This window comes from Typopeltis vanoorti, chromosome 3 (genome assembly GCF_054136105.1).
Source record: "Typopeltis vanoorti isolate ZY-2024b chromosome 3, IOZ_Tvanoo_1.0, whole genome shotgun sequence".
NCBI lineage: Eukaryota > Metazoa > Arthropoda > Arachnida > Uropygi > Thelyphonidae > Typopeltis > Typopeltis vanoorti.
The window spans coordinates 92,114,252-92,132,688 of NC_143551.1; the positions used below are offsets into that span (position 1 = coordinate 92,114,252).

An 18,437-nucleotide genomic window follows, 5' to 3' on the forward strand; every position below is an offset into this window, starting at 1 on the left:
GTTCTGGTTATATTAGTTTAATGTAATTTCTGTTTTAGGTGTTTATCAGAAATTTTCAGCTCCCCTCCTCACACATATTGTTCTTTATAGATTTGTATCATAATTAAACCAGCCATTGCCCTTTCTTCTATTTTTTTCACTCTGTTATAGATTTGTATATAGTTATTTGTTTCTATGGTACATTTTTTTTTGTTTGTTTGTTACTGCACATACCTTTTTTTTTTTATGTTGGCTTGGTTAATTGTTCATCAAGTTCTTTGTGTGCAATGCTCCTAATATTACATGTTGCAATTTTCATTGTTTGTTCAAAGTTTTTTTTCACTTGGTTGTACTATAAATTAAAGATGCCAAGAAATTATATTCTTGGTTTAATCCTTTATCTAAGTGTAAGCAAAGTGTCCACCTGAAGTGTTTTTCAGGATAGGGCAACTTGTATTTAGACTTCACATCATTTGCCTTAGTATGCATAATGCAATCCATAATGCAAAGCACATATCCTTACAGACATGTATAATGCTATGCATTAATGGAAGGTCACTACCCAGACTGGTTTAGACCTTTATTGAGGCTCATCAGTGGGAACCAGATGCAGAAGTGATACCAAGGTCGAAGTAATGTAGAAGTCATATTTTCATATATGAGTAGCTGAAAGGTGTCGTACCTTATTATTAAAATACTCTGGATTAGAGCTAGTTGTTGGAAGTTTTTTTCACTTGGTTATACTATACACTTCAGGTGCAAACTTTATTTGCTTACACTTGGATAAAGGATTAAACCAAGAATGTCATTTCTTGGCATCTTTAATTTATTTCATTGTTTCTTCTTCTGGTTTCATTTACCTTTTTCCTGAATCATGGTCTTTTCCCTGATAATCTGTTCAGCTTTTCTCTGGCTGAGATTTGAAAGTGTATCAAATGGGTTGGTAGGGTTTGCTGCCTCATATCTCTGGAGAAGCATTTCTAACAGCATATACTCTGCCAGGGATATACCACCTATGGTTGGTCACCTCATTTATTCTTTTAGAACAGGGTGTGGTGAGGTTAGCATTTGAATATGAGAGGCTACATATTGCACTTTACCATTCCTTTACTCCCCTTCCAAATCATCCAATTTTAATTTGTTGCAAACTTAGAGGCAATTTTTTTTTTTATAAGAAATGTTTCAATCAGTGTGATTTTTGACCATATATTCCACTTATATACAATATATATCTTTGAAGTCATAAATTTCTGTAGATACTTCATAAAAATGGCTGCGATAACTAAAATGTCCATACACTCTGGGCAACTGGAAAATTGTAGTTGCTTCAAGAAGAAATGAGATGGATTGGGTATTTCAGGAGAATCAAATGGTGGAAGAGTTCTTTGGTCATGAAATGAAAGTAAGCATGAAGCAGCCATAGGTTTCTTGCTAAGTAACAAAGCCTGTCAGGCAATGATAGGATACAAACCAGTTAGTGAAAGAATAATGGTTGCAAGATTCAGTGCCCAACCATTCAAATATATGTGCCCACTGCAGAGAGTACAGATGAAAACATTAAGAGATTTTACAGGGATCTACAACTGGTAATTGATGAGGTACTGAAGCAGGATATACTCATCATTGGAGGAGACTGGAATGCAAAGATTGGCAAAAATAACACAGGATGGGAAAATTTGGATATGGAGAAAGAAATGAACGCAGAGAGATGCTTCTGGAATTTGCCACGGATAACAACCTGATGATTTGCAATACCAAATTCCAACAAAGAGATTGTCATAAATGGATGTGCCCCTCCTTCGATGGCAAACACAGGAATATGATCGCCCTGATATTAATAGACCAGAAATGGAGAACCACAGTTCAACAGTGCAGATAATTCCAAGGAGCTGATATTGATTCGGACCACAGTTGCTTAGTGATTGCAAATATAAGACTAAAACTGAAATAGAAGTACAAAGGAAAGTTCCAACAAGAACTTTCCTTTGTACTTCTAGAAGAACTAGAGACAACTCAAAACTCAATGAAGACAGGCTAAGAACAGCATATCAGAACATATTGGAAACTAAGCTTAAGACCCCAAGTGAAAAACAAAATATAAATACAAGAGCAGAACGACTGACTACAGTGTTAAAAAAAAAAGCAGTAGAGGAAGTAATTCCTGAAAGAGAAAAGATCAACAAGAAATGGATAACTCAGGAAACCCTAAAATTGGTACAAGAGAAAAGAGAACTGAAACTTAAGAGATAATTCAGAGGTAGCAGATGAGTTATACCTTTAAAAATGCAACGAAGTACGGAAAGCAGCAAGATCTGATAAAGCCAAATGGTTGGAGGATCAGTGCAAAGACATTGAACAGTACCATGGAGAACACAAAACTAGAGAGTTCTACTAACTTATAAGAAATGTCAATAGGAAGTGGCAAACAAGATCAGTAGCAGTCAAAGATGAAAATGGTAAAGTATTGATGGACAAGACAGAAATCATGCACAGATGGACAAGATATTGCAGCGAACTATATAAAAATCAACTAAATGATACTGCAACAGAAGTAATCAAAGAACTACAAGCAATCTCTCTGCCAGCAGAGATCTTTGAAAATGACATCTTGGAAGAGGAAGTGAATAAGGCTATAAAACATCTCAAGAACAACAAGAGTCCTGAAAATGACAACATAATAGGCGAGATGCTAAAATATGGAGGAGAATCAGTTGCAAAAGAAATACATAAGCTATGTAATGAAATATGGAGATTAGGGTATGTCCCCGAAGAGTGGAAAAAATCGGTCTTGGTTGTTCATAAGAAAGGCAGTGCTTTAGAATGCACCAATTACAGAACTATTGCATTAATGAGTCATCTTGGCAAAGTGCTGATGAAAATACTAACAGAACATCTTACTCAAGGGGGGGGGGGGCATATGGAGGCACATCTTCCGGATGAGCAAGCCTGATTTCGACAAGATCGAAGTACAGTTCAACAAATACTCGCACTAAGACTAATAGCAGAGAAAGCTTGAAGAAAGAACAAAAAGATATATTGCTGTTTCGTGGACTTCAAAAAAGCATTTGATAATATTGACCAAAATATAACATGGGCTGTCTTGGAATCCTATGGTGTGGACAATAAATTGATCTGCCTGCTGTGAAAGATATAAACAGCCAAGCACAAGCAAAAATCAGAATAGCAGGTGAGACTGGAGATTGGTTTGCCACTAATCAAGGTACAAGACAAGGGGACCCAATATCACCAATCATCTTCATCACACATCTGGGAAGAACACTATCCTTGCATACTTTCTTCACTTAAGTATTGCGTTTGTGGAGAACCAATGTTTAATGTTTTTGGAGGCATTTCAATAAATGGCATTAGAATAAACTACCTCTGCTTTGCAGATGACATCATCATGATTGAAGAAGATGCAGCAAGGCTGGAACAGACATTGCAAACACTACACACAGAAGGAGAAAGATATGGACTAAATGTCAACTTTGAAAAAACTAAAACAATGATATTCGGACAACAGGAGTTACTGAACAGAGTTACGATAGACAGATTTCAACTGGAAAATGTGGAACACTTCACATATCTTGGATGCTACATGACATATGACTTGGACCCCAAAAAAAGAGATAAAAATTAGAATAGCCAGAGCAACAACTATTTTAAAAGCCATGGACAAAATATGGAAGAGCCGAGCTATAAAGATGCAAACTAAACTGCACATTGTAGAAACCTGTATCTTCAGCATCATGCTCTATGGATGCGAGGCCTGGGTACTCCTGAGAGAATCTGAAAGGAGGATATTGGCATTTGAGAGGAAGTGTTATTAGAAAGATCTTGAGAATAAGCTGGATACAGAAAGTGAACAATGAAGAAATCTACAGGCGAATACAACCAAAAGAAAACCTGATCTAGAAAATAATCAAAAGGAAACTACATCTATTGGCCATATATGTAGAATGAATGATGAGAGAAAATTAAAAATGTTGCTGTTTGGAATGATTGAAGTAAAGAACAAAGGAGGAAGATCAAACAGAGAATGGGGCAATGACATTGTCAAATGGTGTGGAAACTCTATACAGTTAGGTGAATATAAGTTAGGTGAATATCAAGCAGTTGGACTTGATATTTCCAAGGCATTTGACTGGGTCTGGCACAAGGGCTTACTAAGCAAGCTACCATCATTTGGTCTATCTCAAGATCTCTGTAATTGGATTGCCAGCTTTCTGTCTGGATGCTTACTATGTGTGGTGGTGGATGGCTCTTTATCCTATCACCATTCAACTAATGCTGGGGTTCCTCAAGGTTCTGTCCTCTCACCAACCTTCTTCCTACTGTCGTGTCCCTATCTACGATTATTAAACTTTCTTTTATCCTTTCAAGTGAATCTCTACTTTATCTTTATTCAAAACTTAACTATGCATGAGATATTACAAAATTCAAATATTTAAGCTTTTTCTCCCCTTAGTGTCCCTAATATTTATATTATACTGCGCCTTTCAGGACATTTAGTTTAAAATATATGATTCGAAAACGAGGAGCAATTACAAAAATATGTTTGAGTGTGAAACTATTAAGCAGTCATGACCCTTTATCTTGTAACTTAACACATTAATTTCCCGCGTGATTAGGTTTGTACGTTTTTCAAGTGGTGCATTAGGCAGCAATTTCACACAACTGTATTATTAATGAACAAAAGTTTATTTAAAATCTTAAACATGGTACAATTCAATTTCTATTATATAAAACACGATTCAATACTAAGAATAAAATTACAAATTACACAAGCAAAATACAAGTATTAGGGCAAAATCCTATATGGGAATTTGCGATCATGCCGTCATAACGGACCTTATAAATATACACACATAATCCTGGAACAAGTTAACACTTTACTTAACCTTATAATAGTCAGAATGCTCTATATTGCCATAATACCATGGACATTAATGTTTATATTCAGTCTACCTTATCTAACTTACAAAACAAGCAATATAGGTTAAACTATCCTATCGCTATGCCCATACATACATTTGACCTTTAAGACACTCTCATATGAAATACCATGTGCATACATAAATCTCTAGCACATGAATGCTTATCAAATAATATAAACTAGTTTACTCTCATTCTACTCTGATTTGTACTAAAGTCCTAGTATATCTTCGACTGTCCAGTAATTAACAATGATTGCAATTATATGCGATTTCAATTGATACAAGATTTTACAGTACCTTTCTAGGACGAACCCTGGTTTTCACGATCTATACCTTTCGTGCTTGAATAAAGGACACACACAGGATCTTCTATTCTATCACTACGGAACTCCTCACGTGGGCACAGACCTCTGTATGGATTTTCTTTCCCTCGATACGAGTACTGGATGATGAGAAACATAGACAATTTCTTCCTTCTTGTAACTATACGGTCTTGCAATAGAAATACGGGATCGAATTCCCGCACACTTTGTTTCCTTGTTGTGTCGGACATTTTTCTCTATATTTAAGAGCACAAACTGACTTCCTTGTCAGGAACTTTCCATATGCTTTCTTCTTTTTCTTGACTGCCTCTTTAACTTCCTGAGTTCTGATTTTCTATCCTTACAGACATCTCACCACATGCCTCCTGGGCTGAATCAGTCAATGTTTTCTTCAAGGTTTACTATTGAATCTCCAAGGTTTGGTTCTTGTTTTCAAACCCTTTCATTTTTTTCTTCAACGATGTTTGCGTATTTGAGTCTACAGCTCACTTTTGAAAGCTGCTCAACTTTGATTAGTTTTAAAACTTTCTTAAACATTCTTCTTTTCACTATGAAATTCATCTTATCCTGCTCAAAGCTAAATAGTGATCACTTGCTATTTCAAATCTTGTATGTATTCTTCTGTCCTGAACCAGTGGTAAAACATTGTTATCAACTGTAACATAGTCAATAAGACTTTTATTTCTCACATCTTCTCTCCATGTGAATTCGTGCACATTTTTATTTTGAACATGGTGTCAGTAATAACTAATCCATGTCCTGAACAGAAATCCAGCAGGCATTTACCATTATTATTATTTGTGCTTTTCTCCAAATTTTCCCAAAATGTTTTCATATGTCTGGTAACAGATCTGTAACAAGGACAAACTTTTGCTTTTTCATTGTGCCAGTTGCCTTCTCTAATGCCTCAAAAAATTCCTCATAAAGTGTATGTGTAAGTCCTCACACACACACACACACACACACACACACCTAAACTGAACGTAGAGATAGTGTTTTTTAGATCATATAAATAACAATGCTTCTATATCAGTCATGCTCGGTTGTATTCTCATTTCTTGGTTGGTAGAACCTTCTGTAGAACCATAAGCACTAATGTCTCATTGTCCAGTTCCTCATTCTGATATTTGCTCACATCATTCTATTTGATATTGCCTGCCATATCAAGTGGATTGTACTTGTGATGAAGATTATACTCATATTTAGTGTTGGGTACTATAGCTACTTCTTTTTCTTGATTAATATTATTGCCTGACTATAATATTTTGTATTTGTTGCTGAGATCTTGCCTGTTTTTGTCTTCTTTGTTTGTCATGCTTATGTTGATCTACTACTACTTATCCAATTCTTCTGCTAGTTCCATTGATGCTTCTTAAGTTAATAACATCAATCTTGAGCTCTGCTGATGTCGAGTTGGGATGTGTTCCAGGATTTGTTATCTGTAACTTAGCTCCAGAAATAGTTAACATTAGGCTTGATGTCGCCAGCATTCCTTCTCGATCTTTGCCTCCTAAAAGAAATTTATCTTGCCAACTCTGTCCTCAAGAAACTATACAAAGATAGCAGTATTATCATCACCACCAGAGCTGATAAGGGAGGGGGGGGGGTCACTGTTATTCTTAATACCAGTGAATACAATAGAAAAATTGACATCGTTCTTGGAGACCATTTCATCTATCCCATCAAATCTCTGATCAAATAATTGAAATGTCTGTTCAAAATATTTCTTTCTACCTTCCTGAAATCACACAAAAAAACTGAAGCGATTCAGTTCTTGTTCTCTCCACCCCACCCAGATATACCAATTATTTCCAAAAATACAGAAACCCAATTCCCCCCCCTCCCCCAAGACCTTTAGTAGATGTTACAGATTTCTCCATGCCATAAATTAGCAAAACAGTTAGCAAGCTCTCTTATTTCCCCTCCCCCTTCCCCCACTGGTCATACCACTTAATCATATACATCACACTCTCTTATCTGATGGCTACAGTTCTCACAGTACAAAAAAAATAATCAACCTTTCCCCCAATCGTTGACTTTCTTTTCACAAAGATTTTAGTAATGATATCGTCCCCTATGTCCGAAGCTCTTCAGAAAAAATAACCAGAATCTTAAAGAACTTTGATCTTTGCATGGCTTTAAAACCCCACTGAAAGCTTGCTACCCTTATACATTCTACTAAAGATCAGCTTCTTCCTCCTCCTCCCCTCTCTCTCTCTCTCTCTCTCTCTGTACCTAGAGTATAAAAGGTGCCCTGTTCCTGCAAGTTGGCCTATTATGGACAGATGGGAAGATCAGTTTTATTTCTTCCATCTGCATGGAAGAAATAAAAAGGTGTCCATAGTCATGACTATGGTCATTTGGCCTTGCAGACCATGCTTTAGATACAATTCTTAGAATCAATTGGAAAAAACGACTACTATGTCCATTGAAGTAAATTTAGAACAGAGAGTATATTTTTGGAATCTGCATCTGCTCTTAGAAATCAGCCTAAAAACTTTCAAGATATGGAAAATACTAATAGTTCTTGAGCCCAGTTTACATCCTAGGCAGCCAACAATTAATTGTCCACAGAGGGGTGCCCCACCAAGTTAGGACTAGAGTGTTTCTTCCATGTGTTTCATTTAGTTTTTTTTTTTTTGTGTGTGTGTGCATGTTCTTGCGTGCACACTGTCTCATATTGTGCTCTCTGATGTCTCAGTGACTGAGATGATTTAGAAGAATTAAATATTTTTTACTCCTTTCTCAGTGCTAATTTGCTTTATTAAATCTCTAACACGAGTATTTAAAGAGCAATATAGGATTATTGCTATAAGGATGCTAGTCATTAAGACGAGAAAAAATATTCTGCATGTGGACAGATGAGATTGAAAGTGCAAGGGTGAGTTATCATAGTGACCTATAACTGGAACAGCAGTTATGTTCATGTAGTTGTAGCAATTAAGTATGTGTTAGTATGAAAGGAACAGCAATCAGATATAAAAGTTTAGAGCATGTGCCAAATGAAGACAGAATTTTTAGAGAGTATATTGACTGTATTCAGGGAGGTGAACTGAGCTGTCAAAAATGGAATGTTTTACTGGAGTAGTTTCTGAAAGGTTGAACTTTTAATGCATGGCTAGACAGGTATCATTTTGTCAGATTGACATTCAAAAGGAATTCATATTAATAGCAATAAGTCTCTCACCATGTGGCAAAGATAGCATGATTTTTCACAGAGCTATGGAAAAATAGTTTGTCAACTAAATTTTGTTGCATGATAGCTGTGATTGGAAGGTAGTATTCAGTTGAGTGTAGATTGTATATTAATTGTTGTGTGTGGCAGTGAGAGTGATCAACCTGATGGTGAGATATAGACATGAATATGAGATAAATGTAGATTTTTGGAAGATGGTAAGTTGCTGTAAATGCAATATGTGTACCTGGGAAATGTTGAGGATATCTATGTGGAGAAGTTTAATAGGAGTGATGAGAGAATGTGGGTATGTAAGATGTAACTTGCTTATTATTATAATTAAGAGAGGCCTCCAGAGATTTAGGAACTCATCGAGGGAGGCCATACTATTGCACCAGCTGTCATACTTATTTTTGAATTCATTCACGCTACTTGTACACACAACATCCAAAAGCAATCCATTCCAATCACGCAATATTCTGTGAGAAAACTCTAGCCCTAATCTCCTTTTTGACAGCATCCCTTCTCAACTTCCATGGTTGCCCTCGTGTCCTTTTCCCACCCTCCATAAAATGAAAAATTCCATTTACTGAAATTCTGTATAACCCTTTCAGAAGTTTGTCTCAATCATATCATCCCCTCTTTTTCCTGTTTGCTAGTGTCTGCAGCTTACAAATTATCAATCTTTCTTCATAAGCAGTATTCCACAATCCTGATATCATTTTTGAACTGTATCGGAATCACTACGGAAACCAAGAGATCTGACCTGCATGCAATAGTCCAAGTGAGATCGTATCAATGCCTTGTAAAGAGACAAAATGACTTTATTGTTATGTCAAGGTTCATTTCAACATTTCCATTATTCTCCGAGTTGTATTTACAATTTTTACTATATGACCCTTGAACTTCAACTTCCTGTCTACTAAAGTTCCAATATCCTTAGCGTGATTAGCTTCTTCTAGCGTAATCCTGCCAATATAATACGACATTGGATATCTAATCACACCAGAGTGTATGACTATATTTATTAGCATTGAAATTACAACCATTTTCACATGCCCACAATTCCATCCTATTCAAATTATCATCATCATCATCAAATTCCTGCCATGTACCCTCAAGGGGTGTACAGGATACGATAGTACTACATGAAAAAAATTACATCATTATTAATTTCCTATCTACAATTTTCCTCCAAATCAGTCTGTTACTTGTCAAGACTCCAACATTATCAGATCTTATATTTCTATCGTCTAAGGCACTTTGTACCATATCAATCCACCTATATCTTGGTCTTCCTCTGGGCTGTTTTGCTGCCAACCTGGCAGAGAACACTTGTTTTGCTAATCTTTCCTCGTCCATTCTGTTTAAGTGACCATACCACCTGAGATTAGCTCTGCTAACACATTCCTGGATGCTGACAATGTCAAGTTCTTTCCTAATATCCTTGTTTTTAATATGATATTGCCATTGATGCCATCTGTTCACATCTATAATCTTTTTCAGGACTCTCATATCTGTGGTCTCTAGTCTTTGGTCAAGTGTTTTACTTCTGACCCAGCTCTCAGATCCATAAGTTAAAACTGGTATGAACACTGTCTTGTATACAGCTAATTTAGTGTTCCGACTAATTTCTCTCTTATTCCATATGAATTTATTCAATTGACTTCCCACCGTACCAGCTTTGCTGATTCTGTTGTCTATTTCTATATTTAATTTACCATCTTCAGTAAAAATTGTGCCTAAATAGCTGAAATGTTTTACTTGTTCCACAGGTTCTCCATTCACAACACAGTTGACATTTTCAATGATTCTGCCTATTTTCATTGTCTTTGTCTTTTTATTGCTGACCTTCATACCACATCTATTACAACAGCTATTCAATTTAGTCAGAGAATCTTGCAGACTTGTAGCAGATTTATTTAGAAGTATAACATCATCCGCATAAAGTAAAGAGCTGACATTAACATCTCCAATTTTGATATCATGTTTAATACCACTTTCCTTCATAATGTGATCCATATAGATAATGAATAACAGAGGGAATAATGTCCATCCTTGTCTCACACCAGATTTAAGATTAAACCATCTTCCTGTACTTCCTTCAATTCTAACTGCTGACTTACAACTCAAATAAAGACTAAGTATTGCTTGATATAATGCCCCATTGACACCATATAACTGCAGCGTATTGAATAGCTTCTCTCTTGGCACCTTGTCATATGCCTTTTCCAAATTGACAAAACTTAAATACAGATCTTTGTTATATTCCCATGCTTTCTCGACTATTTGTCGTAAAGTGAAGATCTGATCTTGACAGCCTCTATTTGGCCTGAATCCAGCTTGTTCTTCACCAAGCTTTTCTTCCACAATTCTTCTCAACCGTTTCTCAAGTATACTTGCATAGATCTTGCCAGGAACACTCAGTAGGGAAATACCTCTGTAATTCTCACATGCAGTTTTATTTCCCTTTTTATATATGGGTACTATGAGAGCTCTACTCCAATCATCGGGAATTCGTCCCTCTGTCCAGGCTTTCTGAACTATGCAGTGCAGCCACTGTAAGACTCTTATATCACCATACTTCAGCATTTCTGGTCGAATATCATCTACTCCTGCTGCCTTATCACATTTCAAGCCTTTGACGCTTTTTCTACTTCAAGTATTGATATGTATTCCTGACTGCATGCCTGGTCAGTGTTTTTTTACCACTGTGCTGTCATCACTGCTTGTTTCATTTAGCAGTTTTTCAAAGTAATTACTCCATACCTCAAGGATATCTTTTTCTCCTGTTTTCATGTCACCTTTATCATCTCTAACTCCTTTTACAGCACTCTTTCCTCCATTCTTAAGCTTCTTCAACAACCTCCAGAATATTTTGCCACCTTCTTGATATTTATTTTCTATATTCTTGCAAAAGTCCTCCCATGACTTTTGTTTAGCTAGTTTTACAGTGTTTAGCATTCTTGCATTTGTCTCTATATTCTCTAAGAGCACAAGCTGACTTATTTGACAGGAACTTTTGGTATGCTTTCTTCTTTTCCTTCACTGCCTCTTTAACTTCCTGTGTCCACCGGGGAGTTCTGATTTTTTTTATCCTTACAGACAACCTCACCACATGCCTTGCTGCCAGAATCAATCAATGTTTTCTTCAGAGTTTGCCACTGAATCTCCAAGGTTTGATTCCTGTTCTCAAACTCTTTCATTTTTTCTTCAATTATCTTTGTGTATTTTAGTCTACAGTTCACATCTGAGAGCTGCTCAACTTTTATTCGCTTTAAAACTTTCTTACATGTTATTCTTTTCAATATGAAATTCAATTTTATCTTGCTCAAGACTAAATAGTGATCACTTCCAATTTCAAATTATCTGTACACTCTGGTGTCCTGCACCAGGGAGAAAACATCACTATCAACAATAACATAGTCAATGAGACTTTTCTTATTCCTAGCCTTTTCTCTGCATGTGAATTTGTGCACATTTTTATGTTGGAACATGGTGTTAGTAATAACCAGTCCATGTCCTGAGCAGAAATCCAACAGAAATTTGCTAGTATTATTAGCTTTGCTCTTTTCTCCAAATTTTCCCAAAATATTTTTATATGTCTCACAATCATTTCCTACTCTGCTATTTTGATCCCCAACAAGGATCAACTTTTCCTTTTTCGTTGTGTCAGTTGCTTTTTTTAAAGCTTCAAAAAATTCCTCCACTTCTACCTTAGTAGAACCTTCTTTGTGACCATAGGCACAAATAAGTCTCATTGTCCAGTTCCCCATTCTCATATTTGCCCACGTTACTCTACTTGAGACTACCTGTCATTCAATAAGATTAACCTCGTATTTTGTGTTGAATACTATGGCTACTCCTTCTTTTCCTTGATTGTCATTACCTGAATATAACATTTTGTATTTATTGCTCAGAACGATCTCACCAGTTTTGGTCTTTTTTGTTTCAGTCACCCCTATTATGTCGATCTGGTACTTATCTAATTCCTCAGCTAGCTCCATTTCTTTGCCATTCAGGCTTCTTGCATTGAAAGTACCGATCTTTAACTCTGGTGATGTTGAGTTGGGGTTTATTTTCAGATTTGTTCCAGTAGCTGACTTTTCGCTGTTCGCCCTGGTTCCCTGGCGAAAACAACGGGGGCCTTGTTTAACCGGGCGACGCCCCAGCCGGCATGAAATTTTGTCATGTTGTACCATCATTCTATATTTTGGTTTAACCAATAAGAATACAATTTGGTCGGCTAAATCCCAAATTGCCAGCCCATCCTCGTCCGTTTAGTATCCAAGTAGATACCCAACAGGGTGCACCACAAGAAGGTGAGGATTGGACATTAGGTCAGAAGCCCTGGTCGGTTCTCTGCATTCCTTTAAAGGCCATGTGGAGGTCTCTTCTCAGTTATACAGCTTTGACCCTTAAGCACCCCCTCCTCCCCATTCAAATTATTCTTCAAGTATTGCATATTAGCAGCACTTCTGATCAACCAATTGATGATGATGATAATTGATGCCATGGCACAGAACCCAGCATACCCCTCAGGTGGTCAGTTTCCTGCTTTGTAGTTCAACATGTAACCTTTTCTGAATGGAACATTCATAAACTTTGCCACTTCCTGGAATTCAGTTTCCGTGACTCTGTGTTACGTCTTATATCAATTAATAATTTTTCAAGACTCCTGATGCCAAATGCATTCAAATGTAGTCTATCTTATCCAATCTTCTCTAAAACAAACTTCACACATCCAAAAACTCGCATCCATTCCTTCTACACAGCCTATGCTTCGAATCATTTGCCATCATAGCCCTTCTTTGTAATTTATTTCCATCATATCTAGCTAATATATTAATGATTTTTACATTCTCACTCTCTGCTTTCCTCCAACAACCTTTTCATATCCTCTCTCATTATTAAAACACTTAAGGAATTGAACAACATAGTTAAGGATATAAATTAAATTAAACTTTAATAAATATTCTTAGGAGAATATTTCGTTAATATTCTTCCTTAAGAATAATTCTTCCTTAAGAATTTCTTAGGGAAGTCCCTAAGAAATTCTCCAAACCTCAACAAATTTGGTTGTATGCGACTGTCCCAAATTTGGGAGGCCTACATCAGCAGACCTTCAGCCCAACGGCCAAGAACACCTACTTAGCCCGCTAGAGGGCACCATCAGGACTGTTAGGAGAACAATAGCTTCATCTCTTCATTCCCAGTTTCTGTATTGTAGTGCCTACGTGCACGTAACTTTTTTTGTAAGTTCCTTTAGAAGATGGCAACGTAACGTTGCCGAAATATCGGAAAATATTTATTAAAGTTTAATTTAATTTATATCCTTAACTACGTTGTTCAATTCCTTTAAGTGTTTTAATAATGCATAACCAACGTATAAGCCTGTCTACAAGAATCCTCTCTCATACTGAATTTTTCACTAGTTAAATCATTAACTAGAATTGTGATCTCTTTTTCTTTGCTTTTCTGTTTTTCAATTGCTTTTGCAATCTTTTTAATGTTTACTCTGGAAAAACTTTACGTTATAACCTGCTCATCAATGGCATGTTTTATGGTAGTCACCATACCAAGTAACATCCTCCTTTTTTTTTATAATCAACTTTACTTACCAGATTTTTGTTACCACTAACTTACCCTGATTCTGTGCTTTGTTTTCCATTTTGCTGCTGACCTTTTTTATTCTTCCTATGTTCTATTCTTTGTTCTATGTTTCTATTCTTCCTAAACAGCTTTCTGTAGTTCCTTTTTCTGTCTAATAATCTACTCTGAGGTTAAATACTCTAAAATCACAAAAATCTAATATACTGTAAGACACTATTTTTTTGTTTTTTTTAAAGAAAAAAACAAATAAAAATCGCCAATTTTACATGAGCACTAAATTACACCAACCACTCATATGGACTGTCAAATGTCTTGAATGAGAGTGGTAGTAGGCAAAAGGCAGAGCAGGAGATCATGAGTGTTGCTATGGAAGCATGTGAGGTTAATGGTGGGGTAGTGAAGATAATGGTAAGACTTATGAGACTGGTGACAAAAAAAAAAAAAAAAAAGAGAATGGAAACTGCTGTGCAATAATGATAATGTGCAGGACTGATAAGACAGCAGGTGTGAAAGGCAGAGAGACTGACTAGTGTGATAGTGCATATGAATGGCTGTGAGAAAGTGATTAAAGAGATGAAACTGGAGCTTGTGCAGGTGAGATAAGAGAGAGAGAGATGAAGCATGTGAGGAGTGAAATGAGAATAATTTTAGAATTTTTTGGAAGAATGAGAAAGTTTGGAATTAAAAGATGGCCATGTGAAAGAGTATTGATATAGTGATATGAGAATAGTACTGTGTGGTGATTCAATTATTAGAGGTGGTGAATGCAAAGGTACATAAGGTTTGTTTTTCTGGACATGGAATGGGAAAAGTAATTGAGGCATTGGATATGAGGAGTAAGTGAGCAAAAGAGTTGATAGTGGTAGTAGAAACAAATGATTTGGTTGGGAATGAGGAGAATGTGTTCATGTCTCTGCAGCCTCTTGTTCACTTCATTCACAAGACAGAAATGGAGGATGTGAGGGTGGACAGAGACACTGTGTGAGAAGTGTGCATGCTTGATTTAGAAGTGAAAATGTGTGAGGGGACAAGGGAAGCTTGAGATGGCCTGGAATATATGGGGAGTATGATGTGAGGGTTGTAGAATTGCTGGTGATAGAGAGGAATGCCTGCCAGGGGGGGGGGGATATGGAGGAATCACATTTGAGAAGTAGTGTCCATAGGACTGCTGTAGAACTTGAAGTGAGCTATTATGGTTTTATATGAATGCCAGCAGTATCTGAAATGAGGGGAACAGAATTGTTGCATTGAGTTCATCCACTGAAAAATTTTTAAAATAAGTGATGTAGTTGTATGAGTAAGACCTGACAGAAATAGAGATGATGAAAGGATGTTTTTTTTTTATGAAGACAGGTAGGGCAGGAGGTTAAATAAGCTAAGTGTAAAATGGATGACAGAAGAGTTGAGCATGCAATCTGGAAGAAGGCATTATGGAGGCAGCACGAGTGGCAATAATTAGTTGCATGAGGAGTACAAAAAAAAAAAGTGAAAGGCGATTCGTTTGGTAAGGGGGAGCAAAAGCAGTGTGAACAGCAGTTAATGATGCTGTAAGATCTACAGTTCTTTTGATATGTTGCTAGTAGAAGAATGATTGTGGAAGGATTGTATTGATTGGTGAAAATATTAAAATAGTAGCCATTGTGGAGGATATGAGCAATTCATAAAGGTATTTCATCCTCAAGAATGCGACATCGTGCAAAACTGGGGAGAGGAGATACTGATGATGAGTGAACATCATCGGTGTCTAGATGAGGAATTCAATAAACTGCATGTGAAGAATGCCATAAGACTTATTGATGTATCATTCTGTGCTTTGAGAGAATATTCCAGAGAATTAATAAGCACTGATGTACCTTTTTACCATGAGTCTTTAATTGGTCAAGTTCCAAAGAAATGGAAAGAGCAAAATTGTTCTTCCTTCATAAGGGGAGCTGATAAGGCAAAGGCTTTGAATTATAGGCATCTGGAGTTGTGATTGAATTGATAGAGAGTTGGAAGTTTTTTCCCACTTGGTTCTCATCTTCTTTTTACCCTCTTTTACCTTGCGGTGTTGAGGGTTTGTTAATCATCGAACCTCAAGCCGTTCATAGGATAAGGTAGTCAGCCCTACGCTTCGGTATATCCTATGTCCTGTAGTGTTCAGTTCTCAAGGTCGGTTTGCCTGCTTTGCGTGATGAAAAACCTCAGGATAAACTGGGGAAAACCCTACTGTCCATGCCCAAGACCAGCTAATTTGGCTATAGATGAGGAAGATACTTCAGCCCCTCACGTCACTGATGGGAATTGAACCCAGTACACTTCTTCCCCAGGCATATGGTTGCGAAGCTCACAGCCAGTAGGCTAACAGAGAGGACTGCTAAGATACTACTTGTATTAGTATCTCCTTGTGGACATGTATAATGTCCACTTGGTTAGACTATAATAAATTTAGTTTAATCCTTTATCCAAGTGTAAGCAAACAAAGTTTGCACCTGAAGTATCTTCAGGACTGAGGGAACTCGTGGTAAAGGTAGACCAAGCTCTCATCACTACTTGTCTTAGTATCTCCCATAATGCAAAGCACATCTCCTTGCGGACATGTATAATGCTATGCATTAAAGGAAGGGCCACTACCCAGACCAGTTTAGACTTTTATTGAGGTCTCCTTGCGGACATGTATAGGTAAATACGACTTCTCCATTGCTTCCACCTTATTATCACCACCTCTGGGTCAGACTCCCACTGAAGAGACCTCAATAAAGGTCGAAACCAGTCTGGGTAGTGGTCCTTCCCTTAATGCATAGCATTATACATGTCTGCAAGGAGATGTGCTTTGCATTATGGAAGATACTAAGACAAGTAGTGATGAGAGCTTGGTCCACTTTTACCACGAGTTGTCTCAGTCCTGAAGATATTTCAGGCACAAACTTTTTTGTTTACACTTGGATAAAGGATTAAACTAAACTTATTATAATTGGTGGAGAGGTTAGTCAGGACTAAGATTCAGAAATAGGTGGATAATAGCATTCTCTTTTAGACATCATGGCTTTGCTAAAGGAAGATTGTGTTTTAGCAATCTACCTATAACAAGTTGACCATGAAAGGACAAGGGAGATGAATATGCAGTGGTACATTTTAGATTTTCGAAAGGCCTTTGATAAATTGTTACATGACAAGTGATTAAATTGGATCCAATTGAATAATAGATTAGTGCACTGCTTTGGAGATTGGTTGCCTGATAAGTGTCACCATATTTTGTATGCATGGAGCAATATCCCAAGAAAAGCAAGTCATTAGTGGTTGTGCTCCAAGGGTCTATTTTGGACATGTTGCTGTTTAGGTTGTATGTTATTGATGTTGGAAGTTCTAAATGGTGATATACAGTTGTTTGCAGATGATGCAAAGTTGGGAAAAACTACTATGAGGATTAGAGCAGATCTTGTGGCTTTGAAAGAGGAACTTGAATAGAATGGCCGAATGGGTTGCAAGTTCAGTGTTGCAGAGTATAAGGTTTTAAAATTTGGGAAGCATAGAGATGGAATGCAGGGTATGGTGTTGGTGAGGAGATCAGGGATCTGGCAGTGATGGTGGACAAGCCTCTGAAGTTTCAAGGACACATTACTAATATTGTAATGACAGCACATCCGATTATGGCAATAATGCAGAGGACACTAACATATAATGCAAAAATGTTCTCATTCTGTTATATAAGGCTTTGTTTAATAAGGTGCATATGGACTGTTTATGCACAGATTTGGTCACCTGGTTTTCAAAAGGATAGAGAGATGGTGGAAATGGTCCAAAGACCATTAGCTAAGGTGGTTGCTGATCTCTGGAATATTGAGTATGAAGACAGATTGAAAGAATGCAATTTGCCAAGTCAGGTGGATAAGAGGAGAGGGGATATGATTGAGACATACATATATTGAAACATGAGACAGTAAGCTCACTGTGAATGGGGCTTTTCATAGAATGGGGAGATTCCATCCTTGGAAGCTGTATATAGGTGTGAGGGGGGGGGGAGTAGGTTTTTTTTGCATGGGACGTGTTGGATGGCTGGAATGCATTGCCTGAGAGTATGGTGAATGTAGAGATAGTGAATGCATTTTAAGGTACAGTATGATGAACTGTGTGTGACAGTAATGAGTCTTTGGACTTCATGGAAATCTGATTAATAATGATAATATGAAAGAATTTGTTTTAAAACACCACACTGAATTATAATTTCTGAATTTCAGATATGCCTTTGTTTGGATTTTGCCCTGCAAGGGATGAATTTTATTTAATAGTGTGTGAGCTTTGTAGCTGTGTTATTAAACCTCAAGGTTTCAAAACTCATGTTGGTAAGTAAATATAATTTTGTTTATTATATAATTTTTGATATATCTTGGAATTATTGCATTAATCATGCAGTTAAAAATTTTATGCTAT

The 18,437-nt window shown here is 36.8% G+C and overlaps 1 protein-coding gene across 1 annotated transcript in view; it reads left to right on the forward strand.

The window, feature by feature from the left end:
- Positions 1–18,437, forward strand: part of LOC150108384 (uncharacterized) — a 399,479-nt gene that overhangs the window by 32,790 nt on the left and 348,252 nt on the right. Inside the window, exon 3 of the mRNA XM_090390735.1 lies at positions 18,245–18,349. Within this exon, the coding sequence (XP_090246861.1) occupies positions 18,245–18,349 (105 nt within the window). The remainder of the gene's footprint in view (positions 1–18,244; positions 18,350–18,437) is intronic.